The 21,006-nt window shown below is 36.2% G+C and overlaps 1 protein-coding gene across 1 annotated transcript in view; it reads left to right on the forward strand.

Annotated features, from left to right (window-relative positions):
• The window catches only part of WDR44 (WD repeat domain 44), an 89,590-nt gene that overhangs the window by 46,441 nt on the left and 22,143 nt on the right, over positions 1-21,006 (forward strand). The window contains exons 6-12 of the mRNA XM_045817609.1: positions 669-764; positions 2,033-2,169; positions 2,963-3,046; positions 8,018-8,124; positions 8,865-9,016; positions 11,330-11,468; positions 13,526-13,590. Of these exons, the coding sequence (XP_045673565.1) occupies positions 669-764; positions 2,033-2,169; positions 2,963-3,046; positions 8,018-8,124; positions 8,865-9,016; positions 11,330-11,468; positions 13,526-13,590 (780 nt within the window). The remainder of the gene's footprint in view (positions 1-668; positions 765-2,032; positions 2,170-2,962; positions 3,047-8,017; positions 8,125-8,864; positions 9,017-11,329; positions 11,469-13,525; positions 13,591-21,006) is intronic.

Raw genomic sequence — 21,006 nt, forward strand, 5'->3', positions numbered from 1 at the left:
ACACTATGCTATATATATATCTACATATGAGGCCATGGTAAGGACTTGATAATGAGAACTTTTTCCACAGCCAAATTCTTAGACTCAAGGGTTACTTATATGGTAACTGTGATCAGGGCAGGTTAGCAAACTGGGAGATAAGACACTGTAATAGTCTTATCTCAGCCTTGGAGCAGAGGTTGGCAGTGGCCTTTTTGGTAGGGTCCCCAAGTTAAGAATGATCTTTGCATTCTCAAGGGTATTTTTTTAAGAATACTTGACAAACACTATTTACGAAGCAAAACGCCTAAAGTATTTCCTACCTGGCTCTTTACAGAAAAAGTTTGTGGACAGCTGCCTTTGAAATATCCACACATATAGCCCTGGTTAATGGCAATCTTTGTGCTAGCATTTTACTAGTAGAGAACTGCTTTTGGGTCAGGTTCAAATAGTGCATTTATTTGTTTTCAAGACTACAAAGACATTGCATGGGCGGCAGTAGTTTTGGCACCTAATGTTTTTCAGAATGCTGGGAGTGATAAAGGGCTGAAATGGAGTGTTCCGTTTAAATTTTCATAGGTTCCATTATCTGAATAATGGAATTTTTAGAACCAGGTGTGGTAATGAATAATTGAATATTTATAGAAATTGATTCAGTCTACTTTCTGTTTTTTAAATTATAATTTCAGGAAAATGGAAAAGCACCTGATGGGCAGACAGTAGCAGGTGAAGTGGTGGGCCCTCAGAGACCTAGATCCAACTCTGGGAGAGAGCTTACTGATGAGGTATAATTATATTTTTTTGTTCTTAAAAACAAAATATAAAAACTATAATAGGAAGGTGGAAAAACTCTGAAGATGGATGGTGGTGATGGTTGCACAGCAGTGTGAGTGTACTTAATTAAAGCCAATGAATTATACAATTCAAAATTGTTAAAATGATAAATTTTATATTGTGTATAATTTAAAATATTTTACTGTTAGGCAAAAAATCATAATATAGAATAAAAAACGAAAGTGAAGATTGTCTTGGGTTTTGTTTTTTTAATATTTTGGAGTTTGCAACTTCAACTTAAACTTGCCCTTTTACATAATTATATGGTGGAATAAATGTATTGAAAGCAAGACCTACGTTTTATAGAAAGTGGACTTAAAAAGAACTTCATGTTATAGATATGTATATGTTTCTATACTTATTAGATGATATAGTACATACAGATTTAATACTTCTTACCACTAAAATTTATTATATATCTATTGGTCAATTTATTCAGAATGAAGTTTTAAAGCAAAATGTTAGTTTTTGTTTCTTGTAAACAATACATTTTTAAAATTACTATACTTTGGAAAATAGTCTGACAGTTTTTCAAAATATTAAGCATTGAGTTACCATGACACATAAATTCAACTCCTGTGTATACACCAAAAAGAAATGAAAACATGTCTCCATAAAAACTATACACAGTTTTTCATAATAGCCAAAGTATAGAAACAACACCAATGTCTATCACTGATGAATGGGTAAATAAAATGTGGTATATCCATGCACATGGACTATTTTCGGCAATAAAAGGTATTAAGTTCTGAAACATGTACAGAATGAATGAAACTTGAAAACATTGTGCTAAGTGAAAGAAAAGCCACTCACAAAAGACCACATACTATATGATTTAATTTATTTGAAATGTCCAGAATAAGCAAATCCATAGAGACAAAAATGTAGATTAGTGGTTGCCAGGAAATGGAAGGAAAAGGAATAAGGTATGACAGCCAGTGGGCTTGGGATTTCTTTTTGGGGTAATAGAAATGTTCTCAACTTAGATAATGGTGATGGTTGCACAACTCTGTGAATATACTCAGAATCATTGAACTATTTACACTTTAAATGAGTGTATTTTGCAGTGTGTGAATTGCATTTCACTAAAAATGTTAAAAAGTATTGTACACAGCACTGACTGTATCTAGAAAGTCCTTAACTTAAATTTTTGAGGATTTTGTAGACTGAAAAATATACTTAAATTATAATTTCTCTTGGTGTTATGTTTTTACTTCAGGAAATTTTAGCCAGTGTAATGATTAAGAACCTAGACACTGGAGAAGAAATACCTTTGAGTCTTGCAGAAGAGAAACTACCAACAGGTATTAATCCTCTCACTCTGCACATCATGAGAAGGACTAAAGAATACGTAAGGTATGACCTAACGTTACTATTTATCATTTGAAGTATTTCATTCAGAAGGGTGAAGATGTCTCTGTTTATGAACTATGGCAGTCCCTAATTTGGTTTTATTCAACCTTTTTTAAATTTGCCATTAAAATACTTAAAATATGTATTCTTAAACTTTGTTTTCTCTTAAGACTGTACAATTACTAGGGGGAAGATAGTATATGTCTTCAATCCCATAGTATTTGGTTTCTCTTTTCATATGATTGATATTATACTAGAGAGTATTAAAACCTATTGAGGCTAAAAGGCCATGCTTGGGATGAACATCTAGTCTTCTGAAACCTTGCTTAAGGATCAGAAATTTTATATCTAACTTGGAGGGTCAGAAAATGCCTTTAGAGGAAGGCAATTGACTTTACTGTGGTATATATGTAGATCTAAGGAATAATTTCTCTGAAAGCAAAGCGTTTTAATGTATAATACATGATGTGCCTGGTGAGTGAAGAGGAAGATATTTACAAGCTAATTTGTCATTTCTGTGTAGCATGTTTTGCCCATCAGAAAGCTTTATCGTAGGTTTTTCTTAAATTCCTAAATTGCATCCACTTGCATTTTGTACATTGTACCTTGCTTAATGATTATATTCTTTGATTTTTCATGTCTTTTTAAATTCTCAGGAACATTATTTAAATTAAACATATATGAAGCATTTTAACAGACTTACTCTAATTTACTAATTCAATAGTAAGTATATATAGAGATTTTTGAGAAGTGTTAAGGAAGTGGCTTCTTTTAAAATTACTTCTTCCCCTTGTAGTAATGACGCAGCACAGTCAGATGATGAAGAGAAGTTACAGTCTCACCCAACAGATACTGATGGTGGAAGGTTAAAACAGAAAACGTGAGTTACAGTACATCCATTTTCTTCATTTCAAGCCTTTATTTTTAAAAAATATGAGAACTACTATACTATTTTAAATCTGTACTCCATCCAATTTGTAAGTCCATTCACCACCATGACTCCCTGCCATCAGCCCATGGATTATGAGGTCTTTGAGGCTGTGTTGGTCATATAGCATCTGATATATATAGTAAATGATCAATAAATTTTGCAGCATGCCTGTATTTTGTTCTCACAGTAGGTACCAGAAGTGTTAGTAGAAGAACTTGATGGTCCTTGAAGTTGCCTTTTCTCTTTCTCTTCATCTGTGCAAATGTTCTTTGTCCTTCTAAACCCAACTAGATGAGATTCTTCCTGACTTCTTCAGTTCACAGTACATTTCTTCCTTTTCTCAATTTCAGTGATACCTATATTCTATATAATTTACATTAGCCCTTTATTTTATGTTACCTTAAACTGTTTTCTGTTCTAAAAAGAAAACAAGGTAAATCGATATTAAACAATGAAACCATGTGTTACAAAAGGATTTTGATCATGCCATTCTTCTGTTTCCCCTACAAAAACCTAGCACAATGGTGGGCATAGAGATTTTGCTTGATTATATGCAAGTCACATAATTGGCAATAATTAGTCTAAAATGTAAAATAAATATAAATACAAAATAAAATAGTTCAGGCCCAAAGTGAATTCTCCACTCAAATCTGATCTTTCCTAGTGTGGAAAGGGTAGCAAAGAAAGCTTGGATAATTTTTAGAAAAGGTATGTACTCACAATGCAGGTCTGTGATAGCACCTTCAGATACATGGACCTTGGCTGTCTAGCAGTGACGACTCTCACAAACCAGAGAATTAGGAATTATTCAGGAGATATATAAATATCCACGAAAGATGTTTTATATTCTATACCTTAAAGCTCATCATTTTTCTAAAAGAAAAAAGCTCCTAAGATACTTATCACAGAATTTTTTAAAAATCTGGTTATCTGGTATCTGAGTTCACAGCAAAATAGAAGCACCAAACTATGAAACCTATAAGTTGACACATAAGAATGTCAGATAATATTCCAATTACAAGAGAGGAATCAGAAAAATAATAAAAGGACTCTTACATAGCACAGCCATTTTGTATGGCAGTGGTTTCAACTTTTCCTCAAGTAATGACACACATAGAACAGGGTGGTACTGCACTGAATGCTAGAGTGAACTAATGGTCGGAAGAGATTGGTCCAGAGTCAGGCTTCCCTGTGCCCTGCCCTGTTGTCTCAAAGGCTTAGAGCCAATATTGTGGCCCACTTGCAAACCATTTGAAAGGTCATGAACATATTAAAGAAGAGTAATGATGGTAATTGACCCCATTTATTAAAGAAAGAAATGTATTGAACATTAAATACCCTTGAAGAAGGCACAAAAGTATATATTTTAGAGATGTTCTCATCCAAAATTATTGAAATACCTGTTTTCTTGCTTAAAATAGTAGTACATCTATAGTTACCCAGAAAATATAACTTCAGAATTATAGGATCACAGACCTCGTAGTGATTTTTATTTATTTTTAAAGATTTTACTTATTTTTTGAGGGAGAGGAATGGAAGGAGAAAAGGAGAGAAACATCAATCAGTTGCCTGTCACACACACACACCCCCCCCACTGGGGACTGAACCCACAATCCAGTCATGCGTCCTAACAAGGAATCAAACCAGTAACCTTTTGCTTTGTGGAATTACACTCATCCCACTAAGCTACACCAGTCTAGGGCGATACTGATTTTTAAAATGGTTTATCATCTGTGTTTTCTGATTATCAAAAGTTATAGAAAATTCTTCCCTGGCTGGTGTGGCTCAGTGGATTGAGCACAGGCCTGGGAACCAAAGGGTCTCTGATTCAGTTCCTAGTCAGGGCACATGCCTGGGTTGCAGGCCAGGTTCCCCAGTGTGGGACACACGAGAAGCAACCACACATTGATGTTTCTCTCCCTTTCTTTCTCCTTCCCTCTCCCTCTCTAAAAATAAATAAATAAAAGCTTTAAAAATTTTTTTAAATAATGCAAAAAACTGAAAAATAAGTATGTCATATGCCCAACCCCAGACATTCTCAGTATTAATAATTAGATGTAACCTAAGTGCCCATCAGTAAATCAATGGATCAAAAAGCTATGGCATATTTACACGATGGAATACTATGCAAAAGAAAGAAAGAGCACCTACCCTTTGTGATGGCATGGATGGAACTGGAGAGCATTATGCTAAGTGAAATAAGCCAGGTGGTGAAAGACAAAAACCATATGATCTCACCTTTAAGTGGAAACTAATCAACAAAACAAGCAAGCAAGCAAAATATAACCAGAGACATTAAAATTAAGAACAATCTAACAGTGATCAGAGGGGAGGTTGGAGGGGATAATAGGGGCAAAAGGGGAGAAGGGTTTTCAGGAACAAATATAAAGGACATATGGACAAACTGACAAAACCAAGGGGTGGTGGAATCAGGGGAGGGAGGTGGGGATGGCTGGGGTGGGGCAGAGTGGTGGGGGGAAAATGCAGACAACTATGCTTGAACAACAGTAAAATAAAATAAATAAATAGGTATATTTTCCATGGAATTATTTTTCTAACAAAAGTGGAATTACACTGTGCCTATAATTTGTCATCTCACTTAAAAAATCTAGTGTATGATGGGCATCTTTTCATATCAATACCAATAGTAAACTATTGTAATCTTTCTATCAGCAGATATGGGAGTTTAGTGCTGCAGATACAATAGTTAAGTAGCCAAGTGCTGGAAGCAACCCAAGTGCCCATCAGTAAATGAATGGATCAAAAAACCGTGGTACATTTACACAATGGGATACTACACAGTGGAAAGAAAGAAAGAAAGGAGCTCCTACCCTTTGCAACAGTATGGATGGGACTGGAGAGCATTATGCTAAGTGAAATAAGCCAAGTGGTGAAAGACAAATACCATATGATCTCACCATTAACAGGAACCTAATCAACAAAACGAACAAGCAAGCAAAGTATAGCCAAAGACATTGAAATTGAGAAGAGGTTGACAATGATCAGAGGGGAGGGGATAATGGAGGAAAAGGGTGAAGGGTTTACAGGAACAATTACAAAGGACATATGGACAACAACAAGGGGGGTGGAGGGGGGAAACAAAAAGAAAAGAGCCATGGTCTCATCTTTCCTAGACCTTCCATTTCAATAGGAGAAACAGGCATTAAACATGCAATTACACAGATAAATCTAACTACACTTGTAGTAATTGCTATAAAAGAACTCTGTGGGGTACTGTGGGACTATATAACATGAAAACCTCTGTTGAAGAGTCAAGAAGGGCTTTTTTGAGAGAGAGCTGTTTGGTCTGAGACATGTAAAGAGGAATGGAAATTAGCTAGAAGAGGAGTATTATAAGGAGTAGAACCACACATGCAAAGGCCCTGAGGTGACCAAGAGCTTGCTACCTTTAAAGAACTGAGATTTGCCTCATTTATTTTATTGCATTCCATTGCAAGGATAAACCGTCACTTATTTGTTCATTTCTCTGTTGGTGAAAATTCAGTTTACCTCTACTTTTTACCTATTCTAAACAATACTGCAGTGAACCTCTTTGTATATATAGCTTAGCAACTTTTTCAAATTTTATCCTTAATATCATGAGCTCCCATTAATTGGTAAAAATTTACCCCTGCTTTGTACATTTTGTTTTGGCTGTAAAAATCATATGCTTTGTGTTGTTTTTTTAATCATTTTAATATATGAAATTAGAGATGTAGATAATTGAAAAAGCAATAAGCCCTATTTATGGAAACTTGAAATGCATACTTACTTACATTACACTGTTTGGGAATACCTACTACAAAGTTCTGCCTAACTGTATTGCCTGCAAATACCCAAATACCCAAACTGAAAGAGAAGGGACAAGAGGCTATCTTAGGCTACCACAGTGTTCTGTTTTGGGTTCTTTTCTTTTTCTTTTTTTATTCTTGTTCAAAGTGTTCTACTTTGTAAGTAAATACATCTTTAGTTTTTTTGTTGTTTGTTAAAGTTTTTAAGGATGAATCTCGAGCAGGGGTATCAAAACTCATTTTCACCAGGGGCCACAACAACCTCGCAGTTGCCGTCAAAGGGCCAAATGTAATTTCAACTTCTTAACAGTTAAGGAGTAGTTACATTTATACAGCCCTAAAATTATTTCAGCTGATGTAGCCTCCAGTGAACATGAATTTGACACCCCTGCTCTAAAGGAATCTTCTCAAAGTGATTCTCACTGCAGATTCATAGCCTCATCCCAAACCCCCTAAATCAGATGACCTGGGGATGGGGACTAGATATCTGTACTTTAAACACTCCCCTCCCACCTGTTCCTTGCCAACTGATTATCCTTCACCATTGAAAACTAATGCTCTAGAGTATACAATATTATATATTGGGAGAAGTGCCTGTATTACCTTTGTGGCCATATTGACTTAAATATATACCATGTGCAGGAAATAGGTTTACACTTGTGAGTACATAAAACACAGTTTATTCTTGTATTATATATTACTTTCCATATGAACAACTATAAACCTACTTTTTCCCCACCCTGCATTCTATACAATAAGGAATTTAGGAACTCCAAGACCTACTATTTACATAAAAAAGGGTTAATTCAAAATAATATGCTTTCCCTGTATGGTATAGCTCAGTGGATTGAGCGCAGGCTGCAAACCCAAGGATTGCCAGTTCGATTCCCAGTCAGGGCTCTTGCCTGGGTTGTGGGTCAGGTCCCCAGTGTTAGGTGCGTGAGATGCAACCACACATTGATGTTTCTCTCTCTCTTTCTCCTTCTTTCCCCCTCTCTCTAAAAATGAATAAGTAAAATCTTTAAAAATAATATGCTTTACCAGTCATAATGAGATTATCAGTGAATTGTTGAACTTATATAGTTAGTTGAATTAATAAGAAATAATTTTGTTTATTTTTTTTTGTAAGGACTCAACTAAAGAAGTTCCTAGGAAAATCAGTGAAGAGAGCAAAGCACCTTGCTGAAGAATATGGTGAACGTGCTGTAAATAAAGTTAAAAGTGTTAGAGATGAAGGTAAGTGAAAAAGAACATTTCAGTCGAATATTTGGTTGGTCATCATCTAAATTTAGCCTGTAGTTAATAAGAAGCATTATATTTTATGAAAAGTAATAAACCTTTATAGATATCTTAGCATTTCAGTAAATTATGTTACTCTCACTATCACATAACTTTATAAGTAAGAAGAAAATGAATTTATATATCATAAACAATTTGTACATACTCTGTGACTGTGACAACCTAGAGGAGTTGAATGTTCAATAATCAGTTGTAAATTAGTTATGTAAGGCTATTTAGTTCTTATATTTTCAAAATTAGGTAAATTTTCCAATTTTGCAGAGACCTTAACTTCCTATGCCCTTGTCATAATTGTACTCATTTGTTTTATTTAATAGACACTTACATAATATTTTGTGCCAGACACTGTTCTAAGCACTTTCACCTGTGTTAACTCATTTAATCCTCATAAAAACCCTTTGAGGTAAGTACCCTATTATCCCCATTCTATAGATGAGAATTACTGAAGCACAGAAAGGTCAAGTACCTTGCCTATGGTCACATGGATAATAAATGAGACAAAGCTGAATTTAGGCTCAGATCTGGCACTCGGCTCCATGCTCTTAGTCAATATGCTATTTAGTAATAGATTTTGGTTCTCCATGTAATGAATTTTCTTGGTAAGCAGTGGATATAAAAATATCATAGTAACTATATCTACATTAGCTAGTAATGATTTCTGTTGCATTTCTATTTAGTGTTTCATACTGATCAAGATGATCCTTCATCAAGTGATGATGAAGGAATGCCATACACAAGACCAGTTAAATTCAAAGCAGCGCATGGTTTCAAAGGACCTTATGATTTTGATCAGATAAAAGTGGTGCAAGATCTTAGTGGTGAACATATGGTAAGCAACCTTTGTATTTTTCAGTATTGATTCTGGTATTTTTTAAAGATTTTATTTATTTATTCTTAGAGCGAGGGGAAGGAAAGGTGAAAGAGAGGGAGAGAAACATCAATCCATTGCCTCTCATTCACACCCCAACCTGACCAAACCCGCAACCTAGGCCAGGCATGTGCCCTAAGCAGGAATTGAACAAGTGACCTATTGCTTTGTGGGACAATACCCAACCAACTGAGCCACACTGGTCAGGCCATTATTGATTCTTTTTATTGAGAGAAATACTTTGGCTTCTATAAAGCAGGTCTGTATGTAGGTAATTGTGCTAGCCTCACTAAAGAAGAATAAATTGATCTTAATACGATTTAACGAATAGGTAATACAATCTCTCTCTGAATTGTTCAGGAAGTGAATTATTGAATTAAGTAAACACTAGTCCTATCTCATTACAAAAGCTATGTATGTTAAAGTACCAAACTTTAAAACAGTTAATTAGAGAGTGACCTATCACTTTGAAAAATGTTTCAAGTGCCCTGACTACTATGGCTCAGTGGGTTGGGCGTCATCCCACAAACCAAAATGTCACCAGTCCAATTCCCAGTCAGGGCACATGCCTGGGTTGCAGGCCAGGTCCCCGGTTGGGGGGCATAGGAGAGGCAACCACACACTTATGTTTCTCTCTCACATCAAGGTTTCCCTTCCTCTTTTTCTCCTTCCCCTCCCTCTAGAAATAAAGAAATAAAATCTTTTTAAAAAGATAGAATATAGAAGATAAAATATCTAGCAACATATTTAATAAGAAAAATGCAAGATCTGTATGAAAAAGTTAAATACTTCTGGACACCATAAGAATGTTTAAAGTGTTCTTCATTATATTTTAAATAATTTACACAACTATTTCAAAAGCTCAATATATTTTGTAAAATGACGGCTAAAACAAGGACAGAGGTAGTGGTACAAGTTCTCTATCAGAGTTAAAATGTACCCAAGTAGATATAATATTACAAATTATATTACCCCTGAAAATGCTAAGAATATAGGGGAGGAAGCAATAAACTCAAGGCTGGATAAATGATACTGGGAATGCATTTACCTATTTAGACTTTAAATCTAAAAGTTGGCCTAACTGGAAGGAAGCAACCACAAACATATCAGATGGCAGCCAGGTTGGAATTTAAACTTTGGTGTTTATAATGTAGATATAAAATGTTCAAGTTGATTATAGTCACTCCCTTAAGGCACCTGATGAATTTCCTTGTACTCTATTGACTCTTTCATTATTTGCATTTTTAAGTAAAATCTCATTGTAGTAGTCTCTAAATGACAAATTTCTTAATACACTTGAATTTTGTGGAAGTGAATGCTATTCCAGTAAATGAGCTGTTGCCTCTAACTTGTATAATCTTTATCATCTGCATAGATGTGTGGTTTAATAGTAGTTGTAACAATATTTGTTATAGTAGAATTTGGCCTTTCCAATTTAAGGATTCACATTCTTTTTTTTTTTTTAAGATATTATTTAGAGAGCAGGAAAAGGAGGGAGGAAGAAAGGGAGGGAAACGTCAGTGTGAGAGAGAAACATTGATCGTTTGCCACTCATACATGCCCCAACTGGGATCCCCAGGCCAGGCATGTGCCCTGACCAGAAATCAAACCATCAACCTTTCACTCTGCAGGACAATGCCCAACCAACTGAGCCACACCAGTCAGGACAAGGGTTCACATTCTTTAACCCTTCCCCAACATGCACACATAACACACAGACAAACTTCCCCACTGTTTCCAGTGTCTGACTAGGAATTCTAGCCATATAATGCGAAACCTTGTTTGGGGGGAGAAAAACAGGAGACCACACCATTCAACACTTATTCAAATGTCCGGTACTAAGATGGTCACTGCTAAGGTAGGTTGTATTCTTCCCTCAGCCCTGGTCAGGAGTTGTTGGTGCTATGCTAAAGGCTCTGCCTCCTCCTATCCTACTCCCAAGTTCAACTGGGAAACTGAGATCCCCAAATAAGATTTGTGCTTTACTTTGAAGTTTTCCAGCCACCTCAGAACTACCATCTCCATTAATATATGGACAAACTTTGGGATCTTGAAACTGTTAGTTTAGATTATAGCAAACTGCAAGTATGTTATCTCGCCTTTTTTTGAAGAGACCCTCTTTATGGTGTTGTTCCTACCTTAGACTGTTGGTTTTAAGTGGTGTTAGTAATGTGAGCATTATCTTAGTATGTATAATTTGACATGATTTTTAAATTCTGACTTAATTTCTCAATGTTTAAAATAATAACTTTGAACCTTCCTTTGTTTTCATAGGGAGCTGTTTGGACCATGAAATTTTCTCATTGTGGCAGATTGCTTGCCTCAGCTGGACAAGACAATGTAGTGAGAATATGGGCTTTAAAAAATGCTTTTGACTACTTCAATAATATGCGAATGAAATACAATACTGAAGGTAGTTTTCATTTATTTGTGGGCTTTAAAAAATCCAAAGGTGCCTGGCATTTTGACATTTTAGGCATGGTAATGCCTCTTAACTGGTAATCATTTGCAGCAACCACTACTTTGTATAACCACAGACCTAAAAAGCAAAACAGAAGTCAACAGCAAAAAGCATTTAAACTCAGTGAAAAAAGCTACCACAAAGCTTTTAACTTTCAGGTGTAGTGCACAGTTAATTTCATTAACTATTGAGAACTAAGTTATTTTGTTTCCTTTGGCAATCTTCAGTTCTGTTCCGGGTTAAAGTGAAATTCTGATTAATCTAGAGCAGGGGTGTCAAACTCATTTTCACTGGGGGCCACACCAGCCTCATGGTTGCCTTCAAAAGGCTGAGTGTAATTTTAGGACTGAATGAAAGTACCTACTCCTTAGCAGTTAAGCAAGAGCTCGATGTGGCCACCAGGTAGAAACAAGGTGCCAGGCTGGATAAAACAAGGTGGAAGGCCGGATTTGGCCTACCTATGATCTAGAGAAAGAATTAGCATAATGTATACATCCAGTAAATAAAGAATGATTAAGGAAACATAGCATGGCAAGCAAATGTGATTTGTCAGTTCATCAAAGGATATGTGGGAAAAGGTTAAATGGAAAAGAAACCTCAGAATATGGCCTATGTATACAATTACTACAACTGTGTCAAATAATTATGTATCGTGGCAAATTATCAGGAAAAGTATGTCATAGAATTTATGTAAATAGGAGCTTTAAGTTTTGGGGATGCTTTTCTCGTGATTATTTAACTGCAATATATTTTCTCCACAAACCCCTCCCTCCCTGTCCCAACCCCATCTACAATCATCCAAAGCTGGGAAACAAGAAGCTAAGGGATGGGAGAAAGAAGAATAGAGCTGGCCATGGGCAGGAGTATAGAGTATAGTCAAAGCAGCAATTTGAGGAACAGAGAAATCTAGGAAGGTACACTAAACTAGCAAGTAAAGCCCTATATACTTTAGGGCTTTGTGTATTGCTAGGATTACACAAAATACCCTGTGTGTATTGCTAGCATTATGTTGTGCCATTTTGTTATAATACATAATTGAAGGTAATAATGAGTTGACAATATAGTAAACAAAATTTATATTTCTTTTATGCCCTAGATGGAGCAAAAAGACTATTTTCAGTGGCCCTTGAGGCTTACCGCAGCCTAGACCCTTCTTGACCCTTGATTGTTCATCTTGCTACTTGTTATGATTGACAAGAATGTATTCGCTATGAATAATGAGAATGTAACAGTATTGGATTGGCCAAAAAGTTCATTTGGCTTTTTCCATAAGATGGCTATAGTAGCGCTTAGTTGTCTTTAACTTCATTCGAAACAATTTTGTTAGATTGCATTGTGTGGCAGCTGCCATATCAGGGTGCATCTAAAAACAACTTATCAAAATTGGTGAATTTTTGTGTAGCCATTTTAATATTGAAGATGGAAGAAAATAAACATTTTCAGCATGTTATGCTTTGTTATTTCAAGAAAGATACAAACACAACTGAAACACAAAAAAGATTTGTGTGGTATATGGAAAAGGAACCGTGACTGATCAAATGTGTCAAAAGTGGTTTGTGAAGTCTTGTGCTGGAGATTTCTTGCTGGATGATGCTCCATGGCCAGGTAGACCAGTGGAAGTTGACAGCAATCCAATAGAGACATTAACTGAGAACAATCAATGTTGTACCATGTGGGATATTTTGAGTACCATATACTCAAAATATCATCAATAAAGTTATTGGTGAAAATGAAAAAGGTGTCTTATTTTATGGAAGAAACTAAACAGACCTTTTTGTCCAACCCAGTACTTTGTTAAAAGCAGAAAAATGGCTAGGTCATTTTATAAAGATTTTGTATAGAAATGATTAAAACAAATATTTGGGTGCCTAAAGAGTTAGTGCTTTGCCTGTATTTTTCTAGAATGTTACATCCTATGACATTAATTAGGTGCTCCTGTGTCATTATTTCTGATTGGGTGTGTGCATATGTACATGTACATGCCTTTTTACAGTTATGTTATTTTTCAGGACGTGTGTCCCCATCACCTTCTCAGGAAAGCCTAAATTCATCAAAATCTGATACAGATACTGGGGTATGTTTGTTATTGTATAGTTACTATTGTTAAATGCTATGATTTGTTTACTAAAAATACCTTATTTTCTTCCTTTTGGAGTTTTTTTTAAAATACCTTATTGTTTATGAGACATTACAGTTGCATGAAAGCATTTAATTAAAATGAATATGTGTTAGGATAGTTTCTTCTTTTAGAATTGGTAAATTAAAAAAGTGTGACGCTTAAAGGTCAGACAGTGAATATTACTCAAGCTACCAAACTACTCATGTAAACTTAAATGAAACAAAATCCCCTCCCCTCCCTTCCCCTCAAGTCCATGTTAAATACTTTTAAGAAATAATAATGGATACCTGAATAAGAGGTAATTAAGGAATGAAATAAGATACTGAAATATTTTAGTTTTTCCATCTTGGTTTGACAAGTGCTTTATCAAACAGTTGACCAACAGCTTGGTTTGACAAACAGTTTGAGGTAGTTTAAAATATCTAAGTGATTTTCATTTAGTCTCAGAGCTGGAGGATTAAATATAACCAATTTTAAACCTAAAAAGTAGAATACATAATATTTTAAGCTCTCCCCTGTGCTTATGTATTGACCTAGGCAAGTGTGATATAAACAAAGAGACCTATGTCCACCTGCTCAACAGTATTTTCCTAGGATTTCATTGGCTCTAGTGTATTTGACATGAATTTTTCCCTACTCTAAACATACTCCTCTCAGCTTCCCATGGTTCTGGGTTCTGTTTTTTGTTGTTCTCTTCCTAGATCCCTGCTGTCTCTTCCACCTCCTTAAATGTTGCTGTTTCTCAGGGTCCTGTCCTTGGCCATTCTCAGTTGACTTACTCACTTGTTATCTTTAGCCCTGAACTGGCTTTAGCTGCATAATTCTCATTTCCTTTCAATAGCATTATGTTTTTAAACAAGAATGAGATCTTTTTGTGCATGTTACCCTTTCACATAACTATATACCTATTATATAATATACATATATATATGATCTCTCCACCTATATGTTCTTCAAGCACATCGATTAATAGGTCTCAAGCAACTCCTTCAGCAAATGTTTTCTGAGTGCCTGGTCCATGTGCCAGACGCTGCTAAATTCTGCAAAGTCAAAAGAAACTTATTCTATGGCCTCAGGGACCTTGCTGACCACTGAAATAGACATAGCCTCAGTTATAGTATTGGATGGTAATATGCTACAGAGGGTACTTCACAAGTAGCCTATTGAATCAGGATGTCAGTATAAGCTTCCCAGAGGTTTTACTGTTTGAGCTAGGTGTTAACTATAATATATGAAAGAAGGAAGAAAGGAGCATATCTGAGAAGACAGCAAGTGCAAAGGCGGGGAGGCTGCAAGAGTATGGCTTTTTAAAAGCACTACAAGAAATTCCACATGGCAGAAGCAAAGTGTAGGAGAGGTAGGCAGGATTGGGGGTTTAAATGGTCTTTTGTATTAAGCCATGACATTTGAACTTTATCCTGCAAGCTACTGAGGGAGAAGGTGCTTTGAGGGGTTTTGATCAGGATCTTAATTAAAATGTGCAGATTTTTGGTTTAGAAAGAACGTTCTTGTAGCACTGTAAAGAACAGATTGGATGACTCTGGCAGGAGTGGCTTGGTTAGTTGGAGTGTCATTTCGACCAAAAGATTACAAGTTCAATTCCCAGTTAGGGCACATACCTAGGTTGAGGGTTCAGTCTCCGCTCAAGGCATGTACAGTCCTCAGTCTGGGTGTGTGGGAGGTAGCCAATCAATGTTTCTCTCCCTTTCTCTCTAGGAGCAAAAAAAAAATGTTCTCAGGTGAGAACTTAAATTTTTTTTAATAGAATAGATTGGTTGGGGGCTGCAGTGTAGAGACAGGGAGACCACTTAAGAGGCTGTTAACTCAGAAGAGAAATGAGTACTTCAATTATGATACATTATGATAGTGGTGGGTCTAGAATCCATAAAGATGAGCTGAATTCAAGAAAAGTGAAAAAAAAATCTCTAGGATCTCTAGGACTTGGTGACTGACTAGCTAGTAAATGAATAGGCTAGAAAGATTCCCAGGTGTCAGGCTTACGTAACTGGAGAGATGTTAATGGTCTTTCACCAATATATTTTTATCTGTACACAACCCTGCTTCTCTCTTTCAAACCATCTTTAATGGCATCAGCATCCATAAGTTACCTTTTTAACTCAGTCAAAAACACTCTGTTAATTTTCCTTCCTTACCCACATATCAGATTAGTTACAAATTCCCATCCACTCCTACTTGTGCCCACAGAATCTGTCCCCTCACCTGCCATTGTCATTCACATCATCTCAGCCCTTGACACTCATGACACTTATTTAAATGTTTGCTGTAGCCTTCTAATCAGTTTTTCTTTCTCTGGTCTCTACCCAATTCATTTTCTACACTGCCGCCAGCATTTTTTTTTTTTTTTTTTTGAAAATACAGTACTGACTGCTATTTTGTGGTTTAAAAATCTTCGGATGGCTCCTTGTAACCTACAGAATAATATCCTTCCTGATATTGCTTCATCTTTTTAACTCAGTTCTAATTCCCTAGGGCCTGTGCATCCTGTTTGCTTTGCTAGATATAGGTGTGTACCCAAAACACTCACTTTCATATCTATGTCCATGTTTGATTTGCGGGGAATGCCGTTCCTGTCCCCTTTCCTCATAGGACAAAGCCCTAGTCATCCCACAAGATTCAGCTCAAATATGTTATCTCTCTTTTTATTTTCCCTGAATCAAACAGGCAGAATTGTTCCTCATTTATGTTCTAACAGTACATCATATATACTTTGACACTGATATCACCATGTCTTTCTTGGCAGTGTGTCTCGCTGGGCTCTGGGCTAATTTAAGGCAGAGAACTGTACTTCACAGATCTTAGTATCCTTGGAACCTGACCCCATGTCTAAATGTGATAGTCTTGAGTCAGTGTTGAATTCTTGCTTCTCTGCCCTTACTCCTATTCCCTTTATCTGGATGCCTGCAATCTCCCTTCTTTCTATTCCAAGCTTGCCCAGTTTTCAAGACCTACTCCCTCCAGAAAATCTTCACTGACTAATGTAGTAGATGGAGACATTTTTAACTGCTTTGTTTTAGGGGAAAGTGTTTGCCCTTATTAGTTTAATTCACCATAAAGTTTCTAGGCATTGGTTACTATTAAAAACAGGGACTATTTGTACTATCTTGTTTTATGCTTATTTCAACAATCCTACTTACAGATTTTTAATTACTTCTACCCATGCACCCCAAAACCTTCCGTAACTCCCAATTTGTTCGAGTACAAAGCCTTTTAAATGAGGAGCACAGTAGTTTTTTGACACAAAATGTAGTGACCCCCTGGAGTACTATTGTTTTGTTTTGTTTTGTTTTGTTTTCTGGAGTAGTTGAGTATCATTTTCTATCTATTGTTTTCAGGAAAAGATTGTCTGGGGTTTCTTTTACTTATGTAATTCTATTGGGACAGTTAAAAGAGGCCTCTATTCTATTTCATATGCCTTTGGAGTTCGGTATCAGTTGTTATCTTTTAACCTAGTGCTAGCTGCAGTAAGGCACAGTAAGCACAATGGAGTTTATTTTCCTGATGTGTGTGTTCTTTTTTTCTCATGATAGTGATATGTTATATCTCTTTTGAACTACATTCTCACTCTTGTCTTAGCATCTATGTAAAACTGTTATACAGTAAGGCCTACAGCATGTGACGCACACCAGATTCATCACCTACTCATTAGTCACACCAAACCTAGGATTCTGGCTGTTATACTCTCTGTTTTTGTTGATTTTCAAAAGTAGCTCAGTAAGCATAAGGTAGAAAAGAAGAGTGACATGCATAGTTTGCTCCATTATGCTAGAGACTTGTAAAATTTCTTCTTGACACTAGAGGTTGTACGTATGCAATTTACCTAAAGTAAATGCTTTTATTAGGTAAATCTATGTTTGGTGGGCTTGATTAGTAGAATATCAATATGGGCATTATAGCATTTAACTGGTGCTTAGAACTTTTGAGAATAGATTATAGAGGAGGAAAAAAAAATCCCTCTACCCTCATAGTTTCTGCAGCTGGGATCTACAAAATAACCCGACAAGGGACAGATTATGAGGGGACATGGACCCTGGCTGGGATGCTCAGTTAGTTAGAGCATTGTCCCAATATGCCAAGGTTGCCTTTTTGACCCCCCAGTTAAGGCACATAGAGGAATCAACCAATGAATACATAAATAAGTGAAACAACAAATCAATCTTTCTCTCCCTCTCTCCCTCCCTCTCTCCCTCCCTCCCTCCCTCTCTCTCTCTCTCTCTCAAATCAATAAATAAAAATTTAAAAAAAATTTAAGGAGCCATACGGACTCTAAGTTTTCCTATCTCTCTCTTTTTTTTAAGATTTTATTTATTTTTTATTTTTAGAGAGGGAAGGGAGGGAGAAAGAGAGAGAGAGAGAGAAACATCAATGTGCAGTTGCTGGGGGTCATGGCCTGCAACCCAGGCATGTACCCTGACTGGGAATCGAACCTGCAATGCTTTGGTTTGCAGCCCACGCTCAATCCACTGAGCTACGCCAGCCAGGGCTAAAATTAAAATTTTTAAAGAGGCAAAATGATATGCATTTGGAGGCCTTCATAGAAAAATATGGCACCCTGGCTGGTATGGCTCAGTAGATTGGGTGCCGGCCTGCAAACCAAAGGGTTGCTGGTTTGATTCCCAGTCAGGGCACATGCCTGGGCTGTGGGCCAACTCCCTGGTAGGGGGCACATGAGAAGTAAACATTGATGTTTCTCTTCCTCTCTTTTTCCCTTTCCCTCTCTCTAAAAATAAATACATGAAATCTTAAAAAAACAAGATCAGCAAAATCAAAAGCTTGGAGAAGGGAGTTAACTGTAAAGGAAAGAGAAGTGATTTTTGTGGAATTCTACATATGCAACATTTTATTTAAAATATGAATTGGTTTAGACTTGATTTAGTCAACAGTGTGTTAGGCACTGAAAATACAAAGATGCAGTGGACGATCCATGCCAAGTACCTATATGCATGGGGGGAGACAGGTATCAACAATGTTAATATATCTCCAAAACAGAATTCAGCACAATATATATAATTTTCCCAAGAAAGCCACTCCTTTGACAGTGTACTTGATGTTAGTTCACTGTTTAATAATACCGTCTCCTGAGTTAGAAACTGGTATCACTTTTTACTCTCTTCCCTCCCTTCAGTGTTTGCTCATTTCCCACGTCTTGCCCAAATGTCTTTGGAATCTGGCCATTCCTTTCATTTCCACTGCTATAATCCTAGCTTTATCTCTTACCTGGACCATTAGAGCTCTTTCCCAGATTCCAGTCTTTCATCCACAATGCCAGCAGAATTACTTTCCTGTAAAACAAATCTGATCATGTTACTCCTATTTAGTCACTCCTTTTGGCTCTCTTTTCCTCTAGAATCAAGGCCAAATTCCTTAGCTTGACTCAGCCTTTTTAGAGATCAGTCCGACCTCAGTTCATTTTATTTCCCACCCTTCCTTCTGACAAACCTCATCTTCTGAGGCACTCGTTAGTCATTGTTGCCCTTTTGTGGATTCCATGTATTTAAACATATGCTATTCTCCTTTACCTCATAAGTTCATTTCAGAGTCAGGTCTGCTCCCGGAAGCATTCCTTGCTTCATTTAATGCATAGTTATTCATATGGGTACTTTGCCCATTTTTCTGTTAAACACAGTTATACTATATCAATGTATGTAAGAACAGCTAACATTTTATGTGTCCTTACTATGTGCCAGGTACTTTGCTTAGTGCATTTGATGTCTCATCTCATAGAACCTCACAACAGTCCTGATACTGTTGTGAAATACTCTCAAGAATTCTGTTTTATAGATGAAGAATAGAAGGCTTAGGAGATAATAAGTAACTCACCAATTCACACAGTCGATAGGTACACTGTCAGAATTAGAACCCAGCTCTGATCTGTCTGTAGAGCTTATGTTCTTAAGCATTGTGCTCCACCAGTTGGCATCTTAAGGTCCAGCACTATCTTAATTTAGTCCACAAGTATTTATTGAGTGCCTACTGTGTATTATTCACTGCTCCAGGAATTGGGGATATAGTAGACAAAAGAGACACAAATAGGAAATTCAAATTCTAGTAGTGGGAGGCAGAGAAATAAGTAAATTCTGTAATATATTAGAAGGTGATGAATTTTATGAGTAAAAGGAAGCAGATAAAATGGAGTGACCAGTAGTAAATAAGGTGGACAAGCAAAGCTTCATCAAGAGTTTATCATTTGAGCAAAATCTGAAGGAGGTAAGGAAGAGATATGGCTGTATCTGTAGAAGAAAATTCCAGGTAGAGTGAGCAGCAACCAAAACTGCTGTAACGTGGGAGTTCTGTTGTGTTGAATGAAGAAACACCATTGAGGCTTGGGTATCTGGAGCCAGTGAGTGAGGGGGAGAAGAATAGAAAATGAAGTCACAAAGATGTGGACGGGGCAGTCATAGCATATGGGCCATTGCAAGGACTTTATTGTTTTGAGAAAGATGGAAGCTAATGGAGGGTTTTTGAACAGAGAGTGATGTAAATCTGACATATTAAAAAGGTCATTCTGGCTTTTAAATATTGAGAATAGGTTATAAGACAAGGAATGTCATTTATGTGGTATGTCAAGTAGCTAATACAGTATCTGGTAAGTGCTAATAAATATAAAAAAGGCTTACAAGTTTTCATAGCAGTCCAAGTTTAAAATTATATTTTTAGATAATCAGGGTATTTGAATATGGATTAGAGAGTAGACCAGGGGTGTCAAACTTATTTTCACCAGGGGCCACATCAGCCTTGTGGTTGTCTTCAAAGGGCTGAATGTAATTTCAACTCCTTAACAGTTAGGGAGTTGTTACATTTATACCGCCCTAAAATTATTTCAGACCTTTAAAGGTAACCACGAGGCTAATGTGGCCCCCAGTGAAAATGAGTTTGACACCCCTGTATTATATGATACAAATTGTATTTTTTAGGTGTGGTAATGGCTTTGTCGTTATGTTTAAAAGCGGGCTTGTTAGTTAGAGATGCGTATAGAGTATTTACTGATATGCTCCAGCAAAAGTAAGCAAATACATAAAAGTGGAAGGATTGATAAAACAAGATGAGTAAAAATCATGATTATTAAAGCAGGCGATGGATGCATGGGGTTCATTATACTATCTACTATATTCTATTTCCATATATGTTTGAAATGTTCATAATAAAGTCTTTTATATTTATGTATGAAAACATTTATGTAGACATATAAATATCTAGATACAGATATCTATTTAGAGAGATATATAGATTAGATAAAATATATTCTATTTAGTAATTCTATTTTTAATCATTCTACCTTTAAAAATCGATTATAAGGAAGTAATCAGATATGCCCAAAAATGTAGGTAGTAGGATTTTCATCTCACTATTCTC

The sequence above is a fragment of the Phyllostomus hastatus genome, unplaced genomic scaffold (genome assembly GCF_019186645.2).
Source record: "Phyllostomus hastatus isolate PE091 unplaced genomic scaffold, TTU_PhHast_1.1 phas_scaffold_28, whole genome shotgun sequence".
In the NCBI taxonomy this organism is placed as follows: domain Eukaryota; kingdom Metazoa; phylum Chordata; class Mammalia; order Chiroptera; family Phyllostomidae; genus Phyllostomus; species Phyllostomus hastatus.